This window comes from Anser anser, assembly GCF_964211835.1.
Source record: "Anser anser genome assembly, chromosome: 4".
NCBI lineage: Eukaryota > Metazoa > Chordata > Aves > Anseriformes > Anatidae > Anser > Anser anser.
The window spans coordinates 4,373,064-4,394,206 of NC_139724.1; the positions used below are offsets into that span (position 1 = coordinate 4,373,064).

General features: G+C 40.7%; 3 protein-coding genes and 1 long non-coding RNA gene across 10 annotated transcripts in view; 2 read left to right on the forward strand and 2 right to left on the reverse strand.

Moving 5' to 3' along the window:
* PLA2G12A (phospholipase A2 group XIIA) overlaps window positions 1-2,507 on the forward strand; it is a 4,958-nt gene extending 2,451 nt beyond the window's left edge. Inside the window, exon 4 of the mRNA XM_083833975.1 lies at window positions 949-2,507. Within this exon, the coding sequence (XP_083690101.1) occupies window positions 949-1,067 (119 nt within the window). The 3' untranslated portion in view covers window positions 1,068-2,507. The remainder of the gene's footprint in view (window positions 1-948) is intronic.
* Window positions 1-6,527, reverse strand: part of LOC310898639 — a 24,314-nt gene extending 17,787 nt beyond the window's left edge. For all 3 annotated transcript variants that reach the window (XR_014583502.1, XR_014583503.1, XR_014583504.1), the window contains exon 1: window positions 5,047-6,527. This is a non-coding gene — a long non-coding RNA (uncharacterized lncRNA). The remainder of the gene's footprint in view (window positions 1-5,046) is intronic.
* CASP6 (caspase 6) lies at window positions 2,653-14,101 on the forward strand. The gene is made up of 8 exons (XM_083833972.1): window positions 2,653-4,756; window positions 6,534-6,575; window positions 7,324-7,366; window positions 8,767-8,913; window positions 9,318-9,394; window positions 9,838-10,013; window positions 11,763-11,919; window positions 12,558-14,101. Exons 1-8 carry the CDS (start codon window positions 4,726-4,728, stop codon window positions 12,794-12,796), a joined length of 912 nt encoding a protein of 303 aa, XP_083690098.1. The 5' UTR covers window positions 2,653-4,725; the 3' UTR covers window positions 12,797-14,101.
* Window positions 14,102-14,489: 388 nt separating this feature from the next.
* Window positions 14,490-21,143, reverse strand: part of MCUB (mitochondrial calcium uniporter dominant negative subunit beta) — a 39,219-nt gene continuing 32,565 nt past the window's right edge. For all 5 annotated transcript variants that reach the window (XM_083833969.1, XM_083833967.1, XM_083833968.1 and 2 more), the window contains 5 exons: window positions 18,218-18,322; window positions 17,848-18,008; window positions 16,835-17,038; window positions 15,570-15,686; window positions 14,490-14,692 (listed from right to left, as the gene is read on the reverse strand). In XM_083833969.1, the coding sequence (XP_083690095.1) occupies window positions 14,615-14,692; window positions 15,570-15,686; window positions 16,835-17,038; window positions 17,848-18,008; window positions 18,218-18,322 (665 nt within the window). In that variant the 3' untranslated portion in view covers window positions 14,490-14,614. The remainder of the gene's footprint in view (window positions 14,693-15,569; window positions 15,687-16,834; window positions 17,039-17,847; window positions 18,009-18,217; window positions 18,323-21,143) is intronic.

A 21,143-nucleotide genomic window follows, 5' to 3' on the forward strand; every position in this document is an offset into this window, starting at 1 on the left:
CTATTGCTGAAAGATGCCTTGTTCGGTCCCTCTGTCACGCAGCCCAGACACTCGTACAGCTGAGCAATGACACAGCATAGGAAAATGATCAGGGCTAAAATGGGGAAAAAATAATGATTCCCTTGTAGGAGTACCTAGACAGGAATACAACCTGATCAAAACATACGTATAACTGTAATTGTTGCATTTGCTGTAGTGTAGCTCAATATTCACTGTTTTGCTGGCTGAGTTCTAAATGTCTACTACGTGTCACTGCTAGTAAACAGTAGGACAATACTGAATTGTCTCCTTTTATGAAATAAGATACTAGAATAATATATTGTGATAGTGGAAGCAGTTAATGGTGTCCCTTAGTGCATACATTTTAGGTTTTTCCTGAACAGCCCATAATCCTATGATTGGATTCCTTCTGATTGTTGGCCTGCATCTGATCAATGCATGACATAACCACACTTAACTTGGACAATGGCACTTTTACAGTAAGTAGTCCCACCGAGAACAATCAGTTTTTAGAACAAGCCTCCGTTTGAACTTCTCAGATCCACACAACTGCAGAGAAGTCATCATGCTAGTGCTTTGTGTCAAAACTGATGAATATTTGCTCAATTCTGTTGAGTTGCTGTTAAAGGTAGCAACCTTTGCATAAATCGGGATGCAAAAAGCGAGGGATAAAACAGTTCTTTCATCTTGCCAGAACTAAGTGATGTTTCTAACACTGGTAACATACCATATTCAATGAACTTTCTTGTTTGTTTTCATTGGCGTAAGTAATACCTTCATTCACAACGTTAATGATTCTGTATTGGTTCAGTCTTTGGTTTGACAGTCTGTTCGCTATGCCCAGAGCAGATTGCTTTTTAAAATCCTTCTCAGTTTACCAGAGTCATGTCTAGTAGTTTCATAGTCCATCTAAAGAGTACTTCTCACTTAACTTCTCTTTGCTTGCAGCTTGTGAATCAACTGTCCAGCTGTTGTTCGATGCAGTTATACATTTAGGATGTAAGCCATACCTGGACAGCCAGAGAGCTGCCTGTATGTGTCGGTATGAGGATAAGACAGATCTCTGAAAGATATGGACATCTTACGGTTCAGAATGAAGTAAAAGACTCAGCTGGAATGAAGCGAGACTTTAGCTAAAGCTTTACACTTTCCAGGAAGTAATATGTTAAATGCTGATGTGAATAACTGGTTTGAAAGTTACTGTGATATTCTTCCTCATGTTTAAAAAAAAAAAAAAGTATCAAGTCTTCGTTATCTTTCCCTTTACACTAGAAGCGTGGAAACTGAAATTAGATTCCTTTGGTGGACATACACTGAGGGTATGCTATTGTAAAACACCAGTGCTATTTTAAATTAAAACAAAAATGCACAGTGAGGAAATCAGAGGCACAGAAGAGTTGAATTCTCAGGTGATTTTTAATGTAGGTCAAATGTTAGGTTTCCGAGCAGTTGATGCTCCTGATAAGATCTATCAGGAAAGAGTGTTTTGTGTGAGTTAATATGGCATCTTGCATAGCCAATACTTTCATGCTTTTGGTACAACTGCCTTCAGTTCTTTCCGACGTATTCTGTCCTGTGGGTTTGTTTTAAAACAAAACAAAAAAAAGCCCTAAGCAAGGGTATATATCTGCACTATGTATTTCTACCTGATTCTGTATCAAACTTACTTTTGCAGCACTTTTCAGATCAAATAAGTTGATCCTTCTAAGGCTTGACTGCTAAAATGAACAGTTTGCGACCTAAGGATATACTTCTGATTTGAGAAACTGCTGGAATGTATTTGTAATGTTACATAATTCTAAAAACGATTCAAGTGTTTATTTTTCAAATAAAACGTGTTGTGTATTATATGCATAGAAAGGATATATTGTTCGAAGAGGTTGATTTATATTTGTTTTGTGGCACCACTTGGTTACTATGTTCATATTTGCTTTCATTTAGTCAGTTCTGATTGAAAACTAGAAGAACGTTCCACGGATAGGGTCAGCATGTCCAACAAACCTTTTTATTTAAAATGCCTGCTGTGACACTGGCAGAAATTTCAGCTTGTGTTTCTATCGTGTATTCCCATGACCTCTGTGAGGCTGACAAACATCTGAGCCTTTATTTCTGTCATCGATTTCTTCTGTGACATCTCTAGCTGAAATCATCAGATATCTGTATTATTTGGGATTTGTCCTCCGTCCTGATCTTTTGTTGCTAATCTCCAGTTGTCAGACCTCAGTTAACTTTTGCATTAGATCCTGTCCTGCTGCTCTGTTTTGCCTTAGAAATCCACTGAAGACGACTGAAAATCAAGATACTGCATTGGTGAACGGGGAGCAGAGACTGTGTAGAAAGCCTAAAATTTACCTGACTTGTGAATTGTGATTTCTCTCCGGAAGTGCTTTTATATGTTTTTGCTTTACCGGTTGTTTGTGTCGTTTTTGTTTTTCACTAGAGCTTACTGTACATGATGCAATATAAGTGCCTCAGAATAAAGTTCCTGCTGAAGTTCTTTGGCCATACTTTTGTGTTTGTGACTACTAAGTAACGCTGCAAGAGACATACTACTGCCAAGTTTTATAGAACTGTGTTTGAAGAACTTGTGGTTCCTCTGAATTCGGTGAAATTTATTTTGTCATAGAATTGAAATGATTCTGAACTACCCTCATTGCTTAAAATTAAAACTATGATGCATTTTCACAGGGAGTGCAGAATAATATCACAGTTCGACTAGGTAAGTCAGGTAAAAGTGAACTTCAACTATGTGCTTATATGAATGAACATAGAAGAAAATTTTCACTGTTGGGAAGAGCTGGGCTTTGTTCCCTTCTGTATTAACCTGCAAATACATCATGAAAGTGTTTCATAGTTTCCCTCAAACTATTTATAATACTAAAAAGAGCCTTTACATGGCTAGGTAACATGACAGATGACATGTTAATAGTTCTGATAATAAACCAAAGGAAGCATTTATATTTGAGGGAGCCTTTGCCTAAGTTTTGCCTGTAGCAGAAATCCTTGGTTATAGTTTCCTGCAAATTATATCAAACATATTACAGGCTACAATGCCAAAGGGAAACCTAGATATCACCCTCAGGATTACTAATGTCATTTAACAACTTTTATATATATATATATTATATTGCAGTTTTGGCATTTGGCTCATTACTGTGTGCTTTCATGTAGGCAATAGCACTATTTTTAAATGTCTCACTGATTTTTTTATTTGTTACAGGTTTTAATACGATTATGTCCCTCAGGCTATTTTGCTTGTCTGCATGATTTGAGCAGCAGTAGCATGTCCAAAAATCAAACAACCTTCTTCAATCTGCAGTTTTGATACATCCACAATGCTTTCTGAATAAATAAATAAATAAATAATACCCACTTTGGGTGGATCTACTGCAACAATCCAAGACTTTCTGAACATGTACGTGCAGGTATAACAAAAACACATTAAAATAAGCTGGAAATGCACACCAGAGTCAAACATTACCTCCGTCTTCCTATGTGTGCTCAAATTACTGGTGACTCAGCTGAACGCAATGGCTGACTGAGTATGCTCTTAGCCACTAGCAAAACAAAGTGAAAAAAAAAAAATGTTTACTTAAAATGGGCTTCTTGAGATCTAAGCTAACTGCGGGACTAAGGAATATGGCTGACATGAATGCAAACTGCTGAACAGAGCTGTTTCGGAGCCCAAAATTTTCCGTTTGCTCCTTCATACAGAATTACTGCAGCTGGGGGCTTAGGGGCAGCTCTGGTGGGAGCTGAGAGGTCTGGGGGCTGCAGTTTGAAAAAGAAATGAATCTGCTTGCTAAGAGACTAAATGTTTTACAGCGTAAGAAAGATGCTATTATAAAATAGCATCCTGTTTTGACTGAAGTATACACAAAACCATTTTAAACAATTTTATCTTGATCTAGCTGACTACAGCAGCTTGAGGATGACAGGTCCAAACAAGGGGAAAATAAGCAAAGACAGTTAAAAATACCTGTAGCTCCACCAAAAGGGAGACACCTTGTCTAAACCATGTTATTCACGGAATAAACCTGTGTAAAACAAGCCCGACAAGGTAAAAATACCCCAAATCCCCCTTTAAAGCCACCTCCTGTAGCAGCATTGATCTCTAGGAGCTTGTTCACACTTACACATACCTCCTTTGGTGCCTGTAGCAGCACTGATCTACAGAAGGCTAAGCATACCCAAGGGCCACAGAAATTCAGACCCACAGCATTACAAATCTCCTGAGCTCTGCTACAGAAGGGTGGTTTTGTCCCCAAACCATCCCGGCTCTGTCATCGCCCAGTGATCGGTGCCCATAAGGAAGGGGGCTGACAAGGTGGGCGTTTGTGAAGGCACCCAGGCACGCTCTGTCGGCCCCTTGGCTCTCTTCTCAGCCAAGACCAAGGGCGATGTGCTGCACAAACAATCCGAGGTTACAAACCCACCTCCAGCCTGACCCCCCGGGGCTCCCCTCACGCCTGGGCGCCCCGAGGAAGACGCATGTCGGGCGCCTGAAGCCTCAAGGCGAAGGAAGCAGCCTGCGCCTTTAGGGGGACCCCTCGCACGGTCCTGAGCGCCTCCCCAGCGCCGAGGGGGACGCCTCAGCAGACGACAGGCTCCATCCCGAGGAAGCCATTCCTCCCGTTCACCTTCGGGGAGCCGGGGGCAGGCCGAAGGCTTCCCCTTCCTTCTCCCGCCCCGCGTCCTTCGGAGGCACCCAGCGGGCCGGCCGCCATGTCGGGCGCCGAGCGGCGGCGGGCGGCAGGTAGGAGGCGGAATGGCGACCGCCCGCCCCGGGGCCCAAAAGCGGCTTCTGGGGGGGGCCGGGGTGAGCCCCGGGCAGACCCCCGGAGACGGGGACGTGGGGGACCGGGAGAGGGGCCCGGGCTGAGGGCAAACGGGACGGCAAACGCCGGGCTGGGGTACTGCTGGGAAGGGGCTTGTGAGCCGCTGCAGCTCGCGTCTTCGCGGGGGAGGCGGCTCGGGTCCTGTCACCAAAGCACCACTTCGTTCAAAACACGGGCTACTGGAAGGGTAAAAAATTAAAAGACTTACAGAGGGAAGCTTTCGGTTTCGGTGAGATGAGGCTTGTATTGAAAGGCTCCTGCCCGGACTGCTAGGGCTTGGGTGCTGAGCCCTGTGGCTGAAGCCAGGCGAGTTACAGCAGGATACCTGAAGGGCCGGTGCAGGTGAGAAAGGACAGGCAGCAGCTGATGGGGGTTGCAGCCCTCAGGACGAAGGGCCCACGGTTCTCCTCTGGGTTTCCCCTTCTTTGAGAATACTCCACGCTTTCTAGGCGTTAAACAAAGGCACTAACGTTTCGCCGCACATAGTAAAACCTTGCATTGGATGTTTTAAAGTTCCAACCCTTGGCATTCTCCTTTTCGTAGCAGGAGGCAAAGCTGACCTTGGTAAAACATACCGTTTCTTCCTTAGCATTATTTTCAGTATGTTTTGGGTTCCCCAAGATGCCGTTAGGCGTGCTGTAGAGTCTTTGTGCCATGTGGCTGCCGGTACTTCCCAAGTGTATTTTTGAAATATTATGAGATGAAAATGTATCCAGGAAAACATGCTGTCAGATCCCAGGGTAAATTCAGTGCGTACCTGGTTTTGGATTCCTTTGAAACAGTCCACAAGATTCAAGACAAGTAGTCCCATTGAGAGCAAATAGTTTTTAGAAGAAGCCTGTGTGAGACAAGCAGAAAGCTTTCCATAAACCACTTTTTTTTCCTTTTTTTTTTTTTTAAAGTAGTGTTTACTTGAATGAAGCTGCAATGTGACAGCAGCAATAAAAAGCTCAAGGCTAACCGACTAAACAGAACTAAAAGAACAAGTAAAACATCCTTCTCTAATTTCCTTTGGCCCAGGCAATCTGTGGTCTTTTTATGTCTATATGTCAGCATTTCTGTCTAAAAGTTTGACTGTAACATTTTTAAGGTCTGTTAGGGTTTTTAGGGGTTCCCTCCCCCCTCTCTTTAAGTTGAGGCAAAAGCATCAGACAGATCTCAGGTACACAAGCAAAAATACGGTGTCAATTTAAACATACAGCTCTCTGGCTCATGTTATAAACAAAACCACAGGCACAAGTACTGTTGCTAGCTTTTATCTGTACTTGTTTTCAGTATTTCTGTCATTAATCTGACCTACGTGTTGTTTCAAGCAAACTGACATAGCTCTTTATGCACTGGGTCACTGGTGATATTCATAAAACCCACCACTTGCAAGCATGATCGATATTTACAAATATGAAATTTACATGTAAATAGTAATGCTGACTGGCTTTGAGCTGTCCCCCAGTCTCCTTTGCTACGGAGTTCAACACAGGGGCTTCTAAAGTCAGTTCTAGATTTCTGCAAGTTTTTTCTAACGTCTTTATGAACTTTTCTTCTCTATCAGTGCATATATATGTTAGTTCATTTTGCAAAAGACTTTAGTCAGATGCAAAAAAACAGGGAAAAAAACAAGTATCGTGTATACAAAATAGTTTGTAATATATGCGTGTGTGTGTGTGTGACCATGTCTTTTTTCTGTTCTAATTGCAGGCCATGTTCAGTTGGATAGCAGATCTACATTAACCGCCACAGGTAAAAGATAGTATATAGCTGTCATAATGGGGTAGTTAGTCTCCAGTGGTAGTAGGAGGAGCTGTGATTTTGTAGCCCACTGAGATGTTTAAGCAAAAGGATTAAATATTTTGGCCTAAACATCTGCAGGTCTTCAGTTTTACAGCCTCCCAACACGTGCATGTTCCCTGTCGTTTCCACAGTGTTACCTTTATGTGCATTATTCTACTGGAGATACATATATCTGTATAGCTTAGCAGAAGAAAAGGTACAAATCTTGCATCTTTTCAGCTGTTGTTAGCTGTATGTATGGTTATAGTGCCTTCTGTGACTGATATGCTGCGTCCCAACCTCAAAGAGAACACTCAGTTCTGTATCAGCAGCACCACTGAAACAAAAAAAAACACAAACACGGGGTATTTTTAGATTATGTAAAATCCTAACTATTGGGCTTAGGAGACTCTGTTTAAATACAGCCAGGTAGCTACTTATATACAATCATAACCTCTGAATACATAGCTATATAGATAGCTAGCTAGATATAAAATATTCACATCTTGACCACCTAGAATTCAGACTGTTGGGGTCAGAATTTTAAGAACAGCCTCCAAAATTTTGGGGTACAAATGCTAATGAAGCTGTTAAACTGCATGCCTACTCAGCTGATGTGTGAATGAGCTTTTGGTTTACGCTAACAGCTAAACTTTATGGCTGGATGCACAGTTTAAAATTGTTTCTCTTAATGATTTTTTTCAAATCTCTCTAACAGACAGAAATCAGAACATCACTGAAGTAGATGCTCTTAACAAAAGGTAAAGTTCTGATGGCAATGATAGAGAAATGACCCACTGAAGTCAGTTGAAAGTTGCCTACTTTCTATTAAAAGCGTGAATGGATTATTCATTCAACCCCACCCATTTATAGAATACGTTCTTAGTTTTAACTACATGAGATGTAGAACTGTTCTTGAATTCTGCTGCAGATCTTACAAAAAGTTTTATTAACCAGCTGCTCATAATAAAGTGGAGAGGTAGAAATACTTAATGGAACACCTCAGTCACTCTGCAGTGAAACAAAAGCATTTTGGAATAAACTGTGATCTTTAAGTAACTTCTGCAGGCAAGTGTTCTGAACTTCCTCCACAAATTGCACCAAAACTGAACACAGCAGGAAATAAACAGTAACATGCCAAATATTAAAGCTCTGCCTACAGACATTTCTAGGGCAGCATGACCTGGAGTGTCATTCTGTACACCTATAACACTGGCCTTATCTGTTGCCAGGGCTATTGGCAGAAGTCCTTTAGCTTCTGTTCCCTGCGCCACCGCCTCTTGTCAACAGAAGCAGCAAGATTGTATGCTTTGTCCCTCTAAATATATCCATGCCAAAGCTTGGAAAGGACCTTTTGGGTCCAGGCGTACAGTCCATAGCATGCTGTCACAGACCTCTATGTTATGTGTGCTCATAAAACAACAAAATCACTGAACGCTACTCCAGACTCTTATTTGTTGCCTTAATATTTAAAATTCTTCTACTCAGAAGCTGGGTTGATCATTTGTGCTTGTGCCAGCACTGTCTCTCAGCTTTAGTGCTTTGTTGCTTAATTGTTAAACACTTAGATGAACAGTTGTACCATCTGAGCTTTCATTTTGGAAGGGTAAATAATACCAACTCATTCTCCTCCTGCAAACAGTGCGTATACTACCTCATCAGCCACTATACACTACATAGCCAATTGCTTATGATGCAGCACTCGGTTTATTTAGAACTTGAAGCAAACCTCACACAGTTAAAATTCCAAATAAATAAATATGCGCCATTCAACTATGCTAAAATAATGTTTAGCTAAAAATATAGTGTGGAGAACTGGAGCCAAATCTGAAGGTCTTTTATATGCCTCACTGTGTTACTAATGAGACAGCCTCCTGAAAACTGTAAATGCAAATACATGGTAGATAAACTATTCAACACTACCTGATAGAGCCTTGAACCTACACAATGCGTGTTTTTACTGAACAGCTTAATGTGCCCAAGCTTCTCAAAAAGACTCAATGATTTAGTTTTTTTCTATAATATTACACATTTTGCATTTCTGAAATTGGATTCTCGAAGTTTCTAGTCAAGTTCAGAAGCCTCAGCCAGCAGGAATATGGGACGGGAATTTAACTAGCCACTAACACTCATCAAGAAAATTCTCCATCCCTGGCAACAGACAAACATATGACCCTGCAGAGCAATACAAAATGAACCATCAAAGAAGAGGAGTTGCACTGATCTTCAATCATGAGCGCTTTTATTGGCAGTTAATGCTGCCAGAAAGACGTGGGACTTCTGCAGACAGAAACAATCTGAAACGCAGGTAAGAAACTTGTTTTTTCCACCAAAGCTTAAAAAAATAAACTTCAGAAATAAGCAGTTACCTAAATCTTATGTTTAAGAACAGAAGAAAATATCTCACAGACATAAGCACCTATGCAACCTTGGCAAAGAAAGACATAAAAAAGCTTCAAGGGACATTCCTCTTAGTCACAGAAACTGCTGGCACGTCCTGTGACTTGAGAGGGTCTTCAAAGCAACTTTATGTACTACACCTGCACTGGACACCCGTTTGAGACCAACATCTTCACTTTTGTTGGTTTTTTTTCATAAATAATGCATAAACATGAATACTCATTCTCTCACAGTGAAAGCAATTGAGTTGGTAGGAACTGACATATAATTTGAGAAAAGGTTTTTACTAACGCTTATGTGTTTTAACAACAGCTTGACAGACCTAGGATTTGAAGTCAGAGATTTTGATGACCTGAAAGCAGAAGATGTACTGCAGAAAGTTCATGAAGGTAGGATACTATATATTGGTTATGTCTATTTGTAGCAGAATTTCTAGATATATTTTTCTTCCAATTACTATGTTCATCTAGCTTAAAATACTTCTTGTGCGCCAGTGGAATTGCTTAACATTAAAGGGACTTAAGTGTTAGACTGAAGATACTTTTATTATAATGTAAGCAATCTTCTTTGGGAGAACCAACAAAGTTGCTAGGAGCTGAAAGTAGTTAACTTGCAGCTAGAAGTTAATAATGTACTTTTTACTTTTAGTGGCATTACTCTTCAGCCATGTTTAATTATTTTAACTTCACATCTCTGCAGTATTACGCTATCTGAAAATAGGGTTCGTTTGAAAAATGATTGATCTGAGATTAAATAATAGGATACAAATGTGCCATGTTTTTTACACCTGAAGATCATTTTCTAGTCATCTAAACACCACTTGATATTTCAGCCTCTCTGGATGACCACAGCGATGCCGACTGCTTTGTTTGTGTATACTTGAGTCACGGTGAGAATGATCATGTTTATGCACATGATGGCCAAATCAAAATTGAGACAATCACAAACATGTTCAGGGGAGACAAGTGCCCGAGTCTGGTAGGAAAGCCGAAGATATTTATCATTCAGGTAAGGTTTCTGAATTCGTTGGTGTTGACACTGACCTATGTCATCTTCTTGTAATAGAGAAATCGTTTTTTTCTGAAATAGTCTTCCCATAAGAGAAAGTTTCCTTTTTATTTATTTATTTTTTCATTCCATGACCAATACTCAGCGTCTCTGTAGAATTTAAAGAATCAATTTAAGGCTTTATTGGCTCAGAAATACTGCTGGTGTTAAGCAGTCAAATAAAACCCGTACGTAATCTCCTGTTTCACTCCTTCATTCAAGGGATAGCGCCAGTTGGAAGGGATGTCAGGAGGTCTGTGGTCCAGCTTCCTGTATGCAGCAGTCAGCTATGGGGTCAAACCAAGTTACTTGGGGCTTCAGCCCGTCTTTATCCAGATTACAACTAGCAAACGAAAATGAGAACCAGATTGTACTTTAGTTGTTTATAGAGTGATTCTAAGAATTACCTTTTTTCAAATGAAAGCTGACATAAGCACAAGGCTGCTACGAAAATCACCACATCGATAATATTTTTTTTTCATTAGGACTCATTTAGCTTTTTTTTTAAAAAAAAATCTGATGCCAAAGATGGAAAATATTTGTATATTTCATATTACAAGTAGTACTTGGAAACATTTATAAAATATACTCATCAAAAAGCAAATTAACTTAGTCCAGTTCATAAACTGAGTTCTTTTACAGCAAAAAGAACAATCAGTATAATATTTACCTTCGGAAATCACAGAGAAAACAGCAAGGACAGAACTTCATCACTGTAAAGGAAAGAAAATTTTCACGTTCCTCTTATGTGATATCTCTTAACTAATGCCTGTTACCTGCTTTGTACCTTTTAAGTGTGTTCTTACCTTATTCTCCCTGTATAGCTTTTCTGCAACACTGATAATACCGGGTTAATTTACTGACTTCTCACCAAAAAAAATAATCCTGCAACTAACAACTAGAGAGTGTATAATGATGGCTGTCCTTCAGAGCATTTATTCAATGCTTGTGCAGGCAGAAGGTTAAGTGAGGTGATCCCTTCTCTCTACCCAGCACCTGTGAGGCTGCATTCAGAGTCCTGTGTCCAGTTCTGGGCTCCACAGTACGTGAAAGAAAAGGACTTAGTGGAGCAAGTCTAGCACAGGGTTGTGAGGATGATTCGGGAACTGGAGGGTATCTCTCATACGAGGAGAGGCTGAGATTGTTCAGCCTAAAGAAGAGAAGGTTCAAGGGGATCTTATCAATGTATGTAAATACCTGATGGGAGGGAAGGAAGAAAAGGAAGCCAGACTCTTTTCAGCAGTGCACAGTGACAAAACAAGAGGCAGTGGGCACAAAAAATGCATGGAGCCCCATCTCAACACAGGAACTTTTTTTTTAAACTATGTGGGGTGGTCGAACAGCGGAAGATGTCACCCAGAGAGGTTGTAGAGTTTCCCTCCATCCTTGGAGATGCTCAGAAGCCAGCTGGGTATAGTCCTGTCCTGGACAACTTGCTTTAGCTGATCCTGCTTGAGCTAAGAGGCTTGGGTGAGATGAACTCAAGAGGTCCCACGTCCAATCTCAGTGATTCCGTGATCATCTCAGAGCTTTTAGTGGACTTCATCACCGAGATTTTAATTGATAGAGATCGAAATGGGTCATTATGGATCCACATTCACGGTTAATGAGGAACATACTGAATAGGAGTCCCCCCTGCTTAAAAGCATCGTAGAAACAAAGGTGAGCTTCACAGAGGTGAGGGCAGACTTATCCTTCTCTCTCTAACAGGCATGTCGAGGTGATAAACATGACGATCCAGTTATTGTTCAGGATACAGTAGACGGCACAGAAGAAACCATTGTTAACGAGACTGAAGTGGATGCAGCTGGTGTCTACACCCTGCCTGCTGGTGCAGACTTTCTCATGTGCTATTCTGTGGCACAAGGTAAAGTTCTATTATTTTACATGTGTGTGTCTGATACTTCAATAACAAGTTTGGACACTTCCTCATTCTGCAGTCAAAATGAGTACGGTTCCAGGTCATCTGTTTTGCATGTCTGATAAGTGACGTCTTATCTGAGAAGGAGCCCCATATGTTAAGGAAAAAGTAAAAACAAACCATCAAAATTGCAGTTAATTTGCCAAGCAGAGACGTTCTTGTCATAATCTTGTTGCTGAGCTGTCTTCTGACAGCAAGTGTTTCCCTTTTCTCCAGGACTGTAGTACGCTGGTGCCTTTTAAGTTTCCCTGTACTACATGGCTGTCCTCCCCTGTCCACCACGTATCTTTGTCCTCGGTCCCATCTGCTCTCTTGCAACTTGCAGATACAGTCCTGTGTACAATAAGCCACCTGTCCCTGAACCATACTCCACTTGGCCAAGCACTATAAGTGATCTCAAGGACATTTCCTGTCTACAGTTTCTAGAAAAATTGCATAATTGACTCGATAAGATTTACACCCGTTATTAATCTCAATGATTATACTTAATGGGTGAGGCTAGCAAGGAGTAACTCGTGAATGTTTATCGGGTGGCAGTGGGTACTTAAAACTGAATATCATTTTATGTTCCTGTTCTACAATAGGTTACTTTTCTCACCGTGAAACCATAAATGGCTCCTGGTACATTCAAGATTTGTGTGAGGCGCTGAAGAAGCATGGCTCTTCCTTGGAGTTCACAGAACTTCTTACTGTCGTTAACAGAAAAGTATCGCATCGCAAAGTGGATGTGTGCAAGGACATAAATGCTATAGGAAAAAAACAGATTCCTTGTTTTGCCTCAATGTTAACTAAAAAATTGTATTTTCATCCAAAATCTAAGTAGGTTATTATTTAGCAATGACAGTTTTTAATACTGGCTGTAGAAGTGAGAAAAACACTATCTTAGATCAGGAGACAAATATTCTATACGATTATTTGCAAAAACACTGAGATCAAATCTTATAGTTGGTATAGGCAATAGTTTCTAAATTCTTAAAGTGATTTTAAAGATAGTATTACAGCTCTGTTCCTCTCAGGGAAATTGGGAAAAGTCTGCTGGTTCAAGACTAGTAAAAGGTGCTCAGATTTCATTGAAATGGGTACTGTAGATAACTTTAAAAGAAAAAAGTAAGATTTTTGCTTGCTTGCTTTCTAATTATGGCACATTTTTACTATTTCCAAACCTTTTTAAATACTGCATTAGGTTAACTTTTCTTGCTCAAAGAGCACTGTTTACAGGGAATACATTTCTAAGACATCTTTTTAAATCTGTGTGCGGTCATATCTGCCTTCCAATTTTTATTGATTTATCAAGGATGATTTTTTAAGACTTTTTTTGTTTTAATTTTCTCTCAACACTAAAAGGGAACTTTATTCCTTGAGTGCAATTTAGTATTAATGCAAATAAAGTGCTTCTTCTGCTTGCAAATCATTTACATTTGTGCTACAGTTAAAGCTTGCTGGTGCTTTGCAAGGAGTAGAGTGAGCAGTAGTGAAGTGAGACCACGAATAGCTTGCTTACGTACTTTGGGTACAAATACACTCCGTGGTGGTGAAAGCTCATCTTGTATAGATCTCAAAGCAAATCATTTATAGGGTCCAGGGTCGCTTATAACTCTGCTGGATATCTCTAGCAGCTCTGTAAATTACAACATGTACACACCTTTATACTTCAGGCCGTGGTGTTGGATCAGCCTCTGCCTCCCCTCGGCTCCAGAGCTCGGCTGTACACTGTCCTTTTGCATACAAAACTGACAGCACGTTTGTCACCATAGGATGTTTCAGGTTGCTGCAACTGCAGCATCAGTAATTGCAATTCCATATGTAACAGAAGTACTTCCATATGTAATGGAAGCAAATTATCATTATTTTTTTAATTAGTTTTTACGTTATTGGTACACGTGCTTAACTCAGGGGGATGATGGAGAACTCAAGCTGAGCAAAGTGGCTTAATCCACTTTCCTGGGTATAAAATAATTGACTTACTGGCTCTGCTTTACTTAAGTCCTTCCGCATACTGTGTTCTGAGTCACAGATATTTAGGCTTAATAGGGCTATTTAGAAGCTTTGTATAAATCATGTATGTGTGAATGTTTTGATAAGTCCTGTCAATAAAATGCAACAATAAAACAAATAATTTTACAGTAAATGAGTTTGTGTATGTTACTTTTCCAGCAATATTGACTAAAACAAACAGCTTACTTTGGATGCAAGTCTAACCTCCACCAGTGGTGTTAAACAAACAAAATCAGAGAACAGAGCTAGTGAAAAGGAAACAGAAAGCAAATCAGTAATACTTAATACAAGAGTTACTTATTTACTAAGCTAGCGCAGTGCTATAGTCACAGTCCTAAAAAGACAGCCCTCGTTCTAAAAAACATCCCTGTCATTTTTACCAGGAAGCAGAATACCTCCATTTTACTGAAGCGATTTGACAAATATCTGAAGAACGTTGCTTCAGCAACTTCCTTAAGGGACTGAAAACATAGAGCAAATAAAAACAACGGAAAACAAAACAAAGCCATCAACTGAGCAAATCATTTTTATAGATATTTATTGTAATTTTCAAAACTATAGTGGTCAAAAATATCCAGTTTCTATAGGGTAACTAAATGTTCACATCAGGTTTGAAAGGACAATTCTAATGTATACCAAAACAACGTCAGTCCTTGCTAGTAATTTCCTGGATCGGAAGTCTCAGGTGCAGAGGTTGGCGTAGACGCCTCAGGGATTCTTCTGCCTGCAGCACGAGAAAGAAGACATTGGTCTTGTGCAAGAAACCAGACGAATCACATGGAGGACGCTGAACATTTACAGACAGGTCATTCAGCCCATCTCCAGAGAGCAGTGTATGCCCTGTTACACCACCTTTCCCCCACCCTCCCCAAAGGATTATTTTCCTGAAATTACAATTACAAAAGCCATACTCGCAGTCTGTTGAAAAAGTATTAGACTATCTAACCTTATGCCAGCTTTGACTCATGAAACAATACCCTTAACCACAGGTCTTGAACTAAAATCAGGGGTAGTTTCAATTTTCTTTAATGACACGCTGAACACTGGGTCAGAGATGGGATGGGAAAATAAGAATTGAGGAGTAGGATCTGCTACTTTTCTTTTTTTCCCCATGAAGACCACATTGTTTCTCCCAAGCACACACCCCACCTTTTCTACAATACAGGAGACCGGATGGAAATCTTTTACCTAAGGAGTATGATTAAGCTGTCAAATGCTGAACTCTGCAAGAATGTCTCCTTCCAAGGAAGGGAGAAGATTGTGTTACCTCATCAGCGCCGCAAGCCTCAGAAAGCAACACAGCTATTCTATTAGAACTGCTGGGAATGCAACATAGTCAAGTATGGAAAAAGCAGATGTGCAGGGCTCAAAAACTAACCTGTCTGAAATTTAACTCATGCAGTCTCCCTTACCGATGATGTACTAAAGCAGTCTATATGTCAATGGCAAACACTGGATGGTTAAACAGCTCAAACTGGTTGATAAGCAACGCGCTGCTCTGAATGTAACAAACCCTGAGGTCAATTTCTGTTAGCTGAGAGTTTACTGAAGAAGTCTTAACCCAGAGGCTACTACATTATTTAAGGACTGTATTTAAATACCTCTGCTACGTCTTCTTTTAGTTTGTTGTACTGTTCCACATTGAAATGCTTGGCTTTTGATTTCCGGTAGAAGTAGTGGAGGAACTGCCTGTCCTTAACATCAGGGTAAAGGTAATCCTGGTGAAGAAAGAGGGGCACGGATAAGAGGTTAGCAAGAAAAACAAGTAGAGGTCAGAAAAATTCAGCCTGTTTCAGGAAGGTTTATCTAGTTCAACAGATGTGTGCACAGATGCACACACAATACGTGCGCTGTTAAGAAGCTACATGTAGAGGTGTGATCCTAAGGGCCTTTCAGACACATGGCAGAAATCATTTTTATCACGTCTACAGGAATTCTCAACCATAATAATGACATAGCTTGATCTTCATGACTGAAGCCACCTGAGTAAATGGATATGACTTTCCAAGGAGGCAGAGAAAGTTCAACAGTTATTTCTCCAAGACTTTCCATCTCAAGAAAAGGTGCCAACAGCTGTTCTAAAAAGCCAAGTAGTAATCTCTGTATTTAGAGATTTATGTATATCTATATACGTAAAGTAGGAATACCTCAGCCCTTCTTACAAATCAGTGAGAAGGAGTAAAATTCAGAGCCAGCTGTTCATAAGAATAGACACATCCCCCCTTTTCACTAAAGGAAACTGACATCTCATGAGGTCTATGGATCCATTGGTATTATAGAAGGAAGCAGTGGTTACTCTTCCACATAACTCTTTAGTAAACAAAAGAGTTTTGTATCACAAAGTCGGACATCCAGATGTCCACTTTGGGAGTAAAGTACAGAGCTAAAATAGGAAAAAGAAGCTAAGTCTTACAGGATTGCCTGTATTGTGCAGCTCAGTTAAGATCTGTTGTGGTTTTTTTGTTTGTTTGCTTTTTGTTCATGAACTGGCACAGCACTACTAGCTGCTCTCCCTTTACAGCAATGAGCCAGGTGCCATTTACTATTGAAAATGGTCTACCAAGATCTAAAATAAAAGGTAGATTTCATTCATCACTTCTCATTCCCTAGGTTATGAAGTCCTACAGGCAGTAGGAGTTCTGCTCAGCACCTGGTCTGCAGTGCACACGTAACAGTACCTGGCTTGACTTCAGATAACGTGTTGTATCAGTCCCATCAGAAACCAAACAAGCCCTCATCTGATGGCAAGGCTTCATACCAAATTATGTGTTCATCAGAGCCCAAAACATTATGATTTTCAGAATCAGTTCTTCTTTACAATACTCTTCTTTACAATACAATAGACATTTCCAGGAGGAGGACTCACCTGTTTAGTAAGAACAAAGTAGGCATAGAAAGCCATGGCACTCCCATAAGTGATGAAGTACGTGACCGGCTCCATGATGTCCCACGAGTAGACCCACCACGTGAGCCATGCCAATGCTCCACCTTGTGTTGACATCAGAGCTAAACCAACCCACAGAAGCCTGGAGGTCTTTGCATCTGCTCTGTCCATGATTTTGGCTTTCATCTACGGAGAAGAAATACGGGACCCTGTTCAAACAAACAGTAGTTGAGGAGCTGCTTGTCAGTTGCACCATATTTACTCCTGCTGGGCTGGATTCTTCTTCAGTACTCTCCTTTCACTGACTTAACCTGTCAAGTAAGAAAAGGACTGAAATCCAAGGGCAACCAGACCTCTTGACTGCTGTGCACCAACAGATGCTGCTGTTAAATCTCCCCTCCCCTACTAGAGATTTACATCTGCTGGATTTCCACTTATCATTCAAGGCAGCTCTGGTTGATGCTGAGGCTGTCCCCACGCAGCAGGTCTGAAGCCAAGGAAAAGTTTTTGCCCATCCTGTCAGGCTCTTTCTGGCTTCCTCTGCTCAAGTTTGGTTACCTTAACTTGCCTCAGATCAACATTTATACTTTCTCCTCTTGGATTACAGCAACCATTAGTCCACACAATCTGCCTTGATGCCTTGTTGACACAGAAAACCCTATCCTAAACCACAGATGATTTTTATCTCACTATTGTTTTTTCTGTAATGAACTCAGAACTCAGCCAGCAAAGTGGATGCTCAATCCCAATGCTAGCCATGTGTCCAGGTGTTGTGGTTTCTACCCAGGGAACACACAAAGCAGGAGGGAAAAAGAACTGAACTGAAAATTATTTGAATTGAATTTGAATTGACTTTGTTTGCGTGACAAACACAGCAGACACACCCTAGCCTTTCATGCTGATCTCCTTCTATCACAGGACTTACTCTTGATAAGAGGAAATGCTTTTGTATTTTAAAAAAATAAATAAACAACCCCCCACCCTCTTCTTCCAACCTGTTCAAGAGGCATCAGCTGTTCTTTCAGGTGGTCCAGTTTCTGTAGCAATTCTCTCTCCTTCCTGATCTGGTGATCTTCTAAATGCAGAGCCACGAACAGTCTGTGAATCAAGGATTTGATATCTTCCATTTCAGTAGCATGCTCACTACTCAGCTTATCTGAAGAGAAAGTGTTTGTCATATGAAACATTTCAAGAATCTACCCCTCTCCATTCTCTCTCCCCACCTCAACCCCAAAAGTAGGATCATCCAACGGTACAAAACCACGGAGAAATTGTTTTCTCCTGAGAGGTTCCACTTGTCTCAGATTTCCCACGACTCTCACTAGATGAAGTGAGATAATCAGAGTTATTAAGCATGGCTCTTACCTTTTACAGGAGGTGACACACTGTATGCTGTGCTGTTGATAAGAAGCTTAAAGTCATTCCTCAGTAAGACCTCCATCAAGGTTGCATCAGAAACCTTGCTACCATCTGCGGATGAAAGATTTAAGCCATAAACTATTCCAATTGAAAATAATCTTAAACCTTACCTGATTTTTATCAATGTTTGCCATTATTACTCAGTAACTGATACTAAACAGTAAGGAGGAACGCATTAATACTGAGTGTGTGCCTAATGCCTTCTCTACAAGTAGCATTCGGACTTTACAGTTCTCTGTGTCACTAGGTTTTACTACTACTTTTACTACTATTTCACTAGGTGGTCTTCAGTGCTTTACCCCAATGCGACTGTCCCTCTGTATTACACACATTTCTCACATTTAATTTCACCATGCTCTTCAGTATTAGCATCTCTATTTGCATTGTTTGGATAAAGGAGACAGTATCTGGCTGCAGACCTTCAAAACACAAACACACACACAACCAAGGACCTGAAGCATGCAGGAAATTTTGAACAAAAAAAAAAAAGTTATTTCCCCAAGCAACTCCCACTCAACAAATAATAATAATAATAAAAATAAATAATAATAAAAACATAGCGGTCATTAATGAAGAAAGTGTCTCTCATAAGAGATTTCATAATGCATATCTGAGCAAGCCTTTAGAAAAGGAGGCTCAGGGCTTACTTTTAAAAGCCTCATTGAATGTAAAAATCAGATCTGCGAATATAAAAATGGATAGAAATATAATGATATTGTCCCTAATATGAGCAGGCATATTGTATTCTCTTGTGTTATGATTGTGACTAATACTGGCACTCCCAGCGCAGCCGACCTAGCAAAATTCACACACTGGTAGACTTGTGGTGTCTTGAACAACTAGTTGCATCCATGTGAGAAATGGATCCCTTCCTATCTGACATTCAACAAGAAAGGGCAGAGGGGATTCAAAACCTCTGCTGAAATTTGAAGGATCTGTTCTGTCCAGTTTTTTGTTTCCCTGTTTGAAGGGGCCTGAAGTTTGAAGCAACAAAACCCACCACCTTTCTTTAGTGCATTACCGCTATTCTCACCTGCTCATGTCAGTACCTATCACAGCTCAGCGCAGCTAAGAGGCACGGGAACACGTCGCACCCCACGAGGAGCTGAAGAGACAGCAAAGGCCCTCCTGGAGTCAGCAGCAGCAAAACGTAGCGCTGGCTCCCTGGAGCTCTCACTGGCCTGAGCCCAGCAGGTCCCAGAGCGACCCAGTGATACCAGCACCACCGGGGGGTCGGGTGGCTAAAGAAGCCTTGGACACATCACCGTGGCATGCGGGGCTCAAAAGCCAGAGCCCAGCTGCTCCCCAATTCCTGTTTGACCTGGTCTTCATTTCCTACGTGTGGCATCTTCCCCTGCCCCTGCAGAGGGGTGCACAGTAGCAGGAAACAGAGGCTTTATTCTTGAGATGAATTATGATCAGGCTACAAAATACGATGAAGATTTTTGCATGCAAAAACTTGTCCTGGTTGACTTTTTTTGTTTGTATTTTGTTTGTTTTTTCAATTATTTGTTCACTGTAACTCTGCGCCCTGGCCCCAGCTGCTGAGATGGAGGCTGCTGAACTCCACGAGCTACTGCACCATCTGGCTCCCCGACCCACCTGACGTGGGTAAGAAAGCAAACCCGGAAGGCTATTGCTTTCAGTCCAAAATCTGAAATGTTAATGTGCCCATCCACTTATTCTGCCACCCCCCCCCCTTTTCTTTTAAACGGTGTAATAGAACATGAAACCTCATTTGCATGTAAATTAAGGTGACATTTATAAAGTGACATTTAAGCAAAAAAATCCTTTGGAAAAAAATGCCAGACAGGCTCTTTGTTCTGGATCTGATACAACACACATTTATTAACCTGTCCAACCTTTCATTAGCTGAAAAGCAGGAAAGTTTGGGGAGGAGGGCTTGTTTTGTTTCAGAAAATTCCATACGGGCATTCCTACACCTAAGCACAGGTGTTCAAATGTGGACAAAAGGATATTTTTTGTCTACAGAAATTCTGCAGATCTGCTGACAACGAAAGTGGGCCATCAAGTACAGCACTAATGCTTTCATTTAAGGCTGGGCTTCATTTACTGGCTAAATGACACAGAAAAGTGTCTGCATTAAATCAAAACTTAATAATTTTTCTTTAGTAATAAATGTTTCAACTCTGAACACTTGACCAATAGTTTCTCTTTACAGTATCAGTTTCCTAATGAATTAAACATCTAAGCTGATCTCCTCCTTTACAATTACCCGTCACTTGAAAATACAGAGTAGAGAACCAAAACAGTTTTAATCAGAGCAGACGGGGTTTTTACTCCAAAGCTGGGGGTTTAAACAGATGAAAACAGCCCGAACTAGGTGAAAACAGCCCGAACTGTGCTTCACAACCAACTGAAGTTCGCACTGAAGCAGAATGAGTAGTTAACGTGGAGCTTTCCTGACATAACACAGAAAGATGGGATTCATCACTGAATCACAGACACTTATTTCATGGATGTTTCTGCAGAGACAGCAGTACTGAGAGGTGACTGTTTGCATGTTCTTGGTTAGCCCTGCCTCAACCTCCTGAGGAATCATCTTCAGTGAAAACTTGCATGTTAAGGGGAAGGCCAGCTGCTGACAATGATGATTTGCCACAGTGCCTTCTGAAAAATACAGGACACTCTCAGAAAATTATCTTTTTAAAGAGAATTTTCTACCTTTGCTGTCCAGCAGATAGAACATAAAATCAAAACCATGCACAAGCTCTGGCATACATGAAGCTCACGCACGCGCTGGGATCCACACAGATCACACCTCCATTGATCTAGAGAATGCAAATACCTTGCTCTATGTGATATTTTTCTGCTTTACTAAGTCAACTTTCAAAGACAACCAAAACAGCTT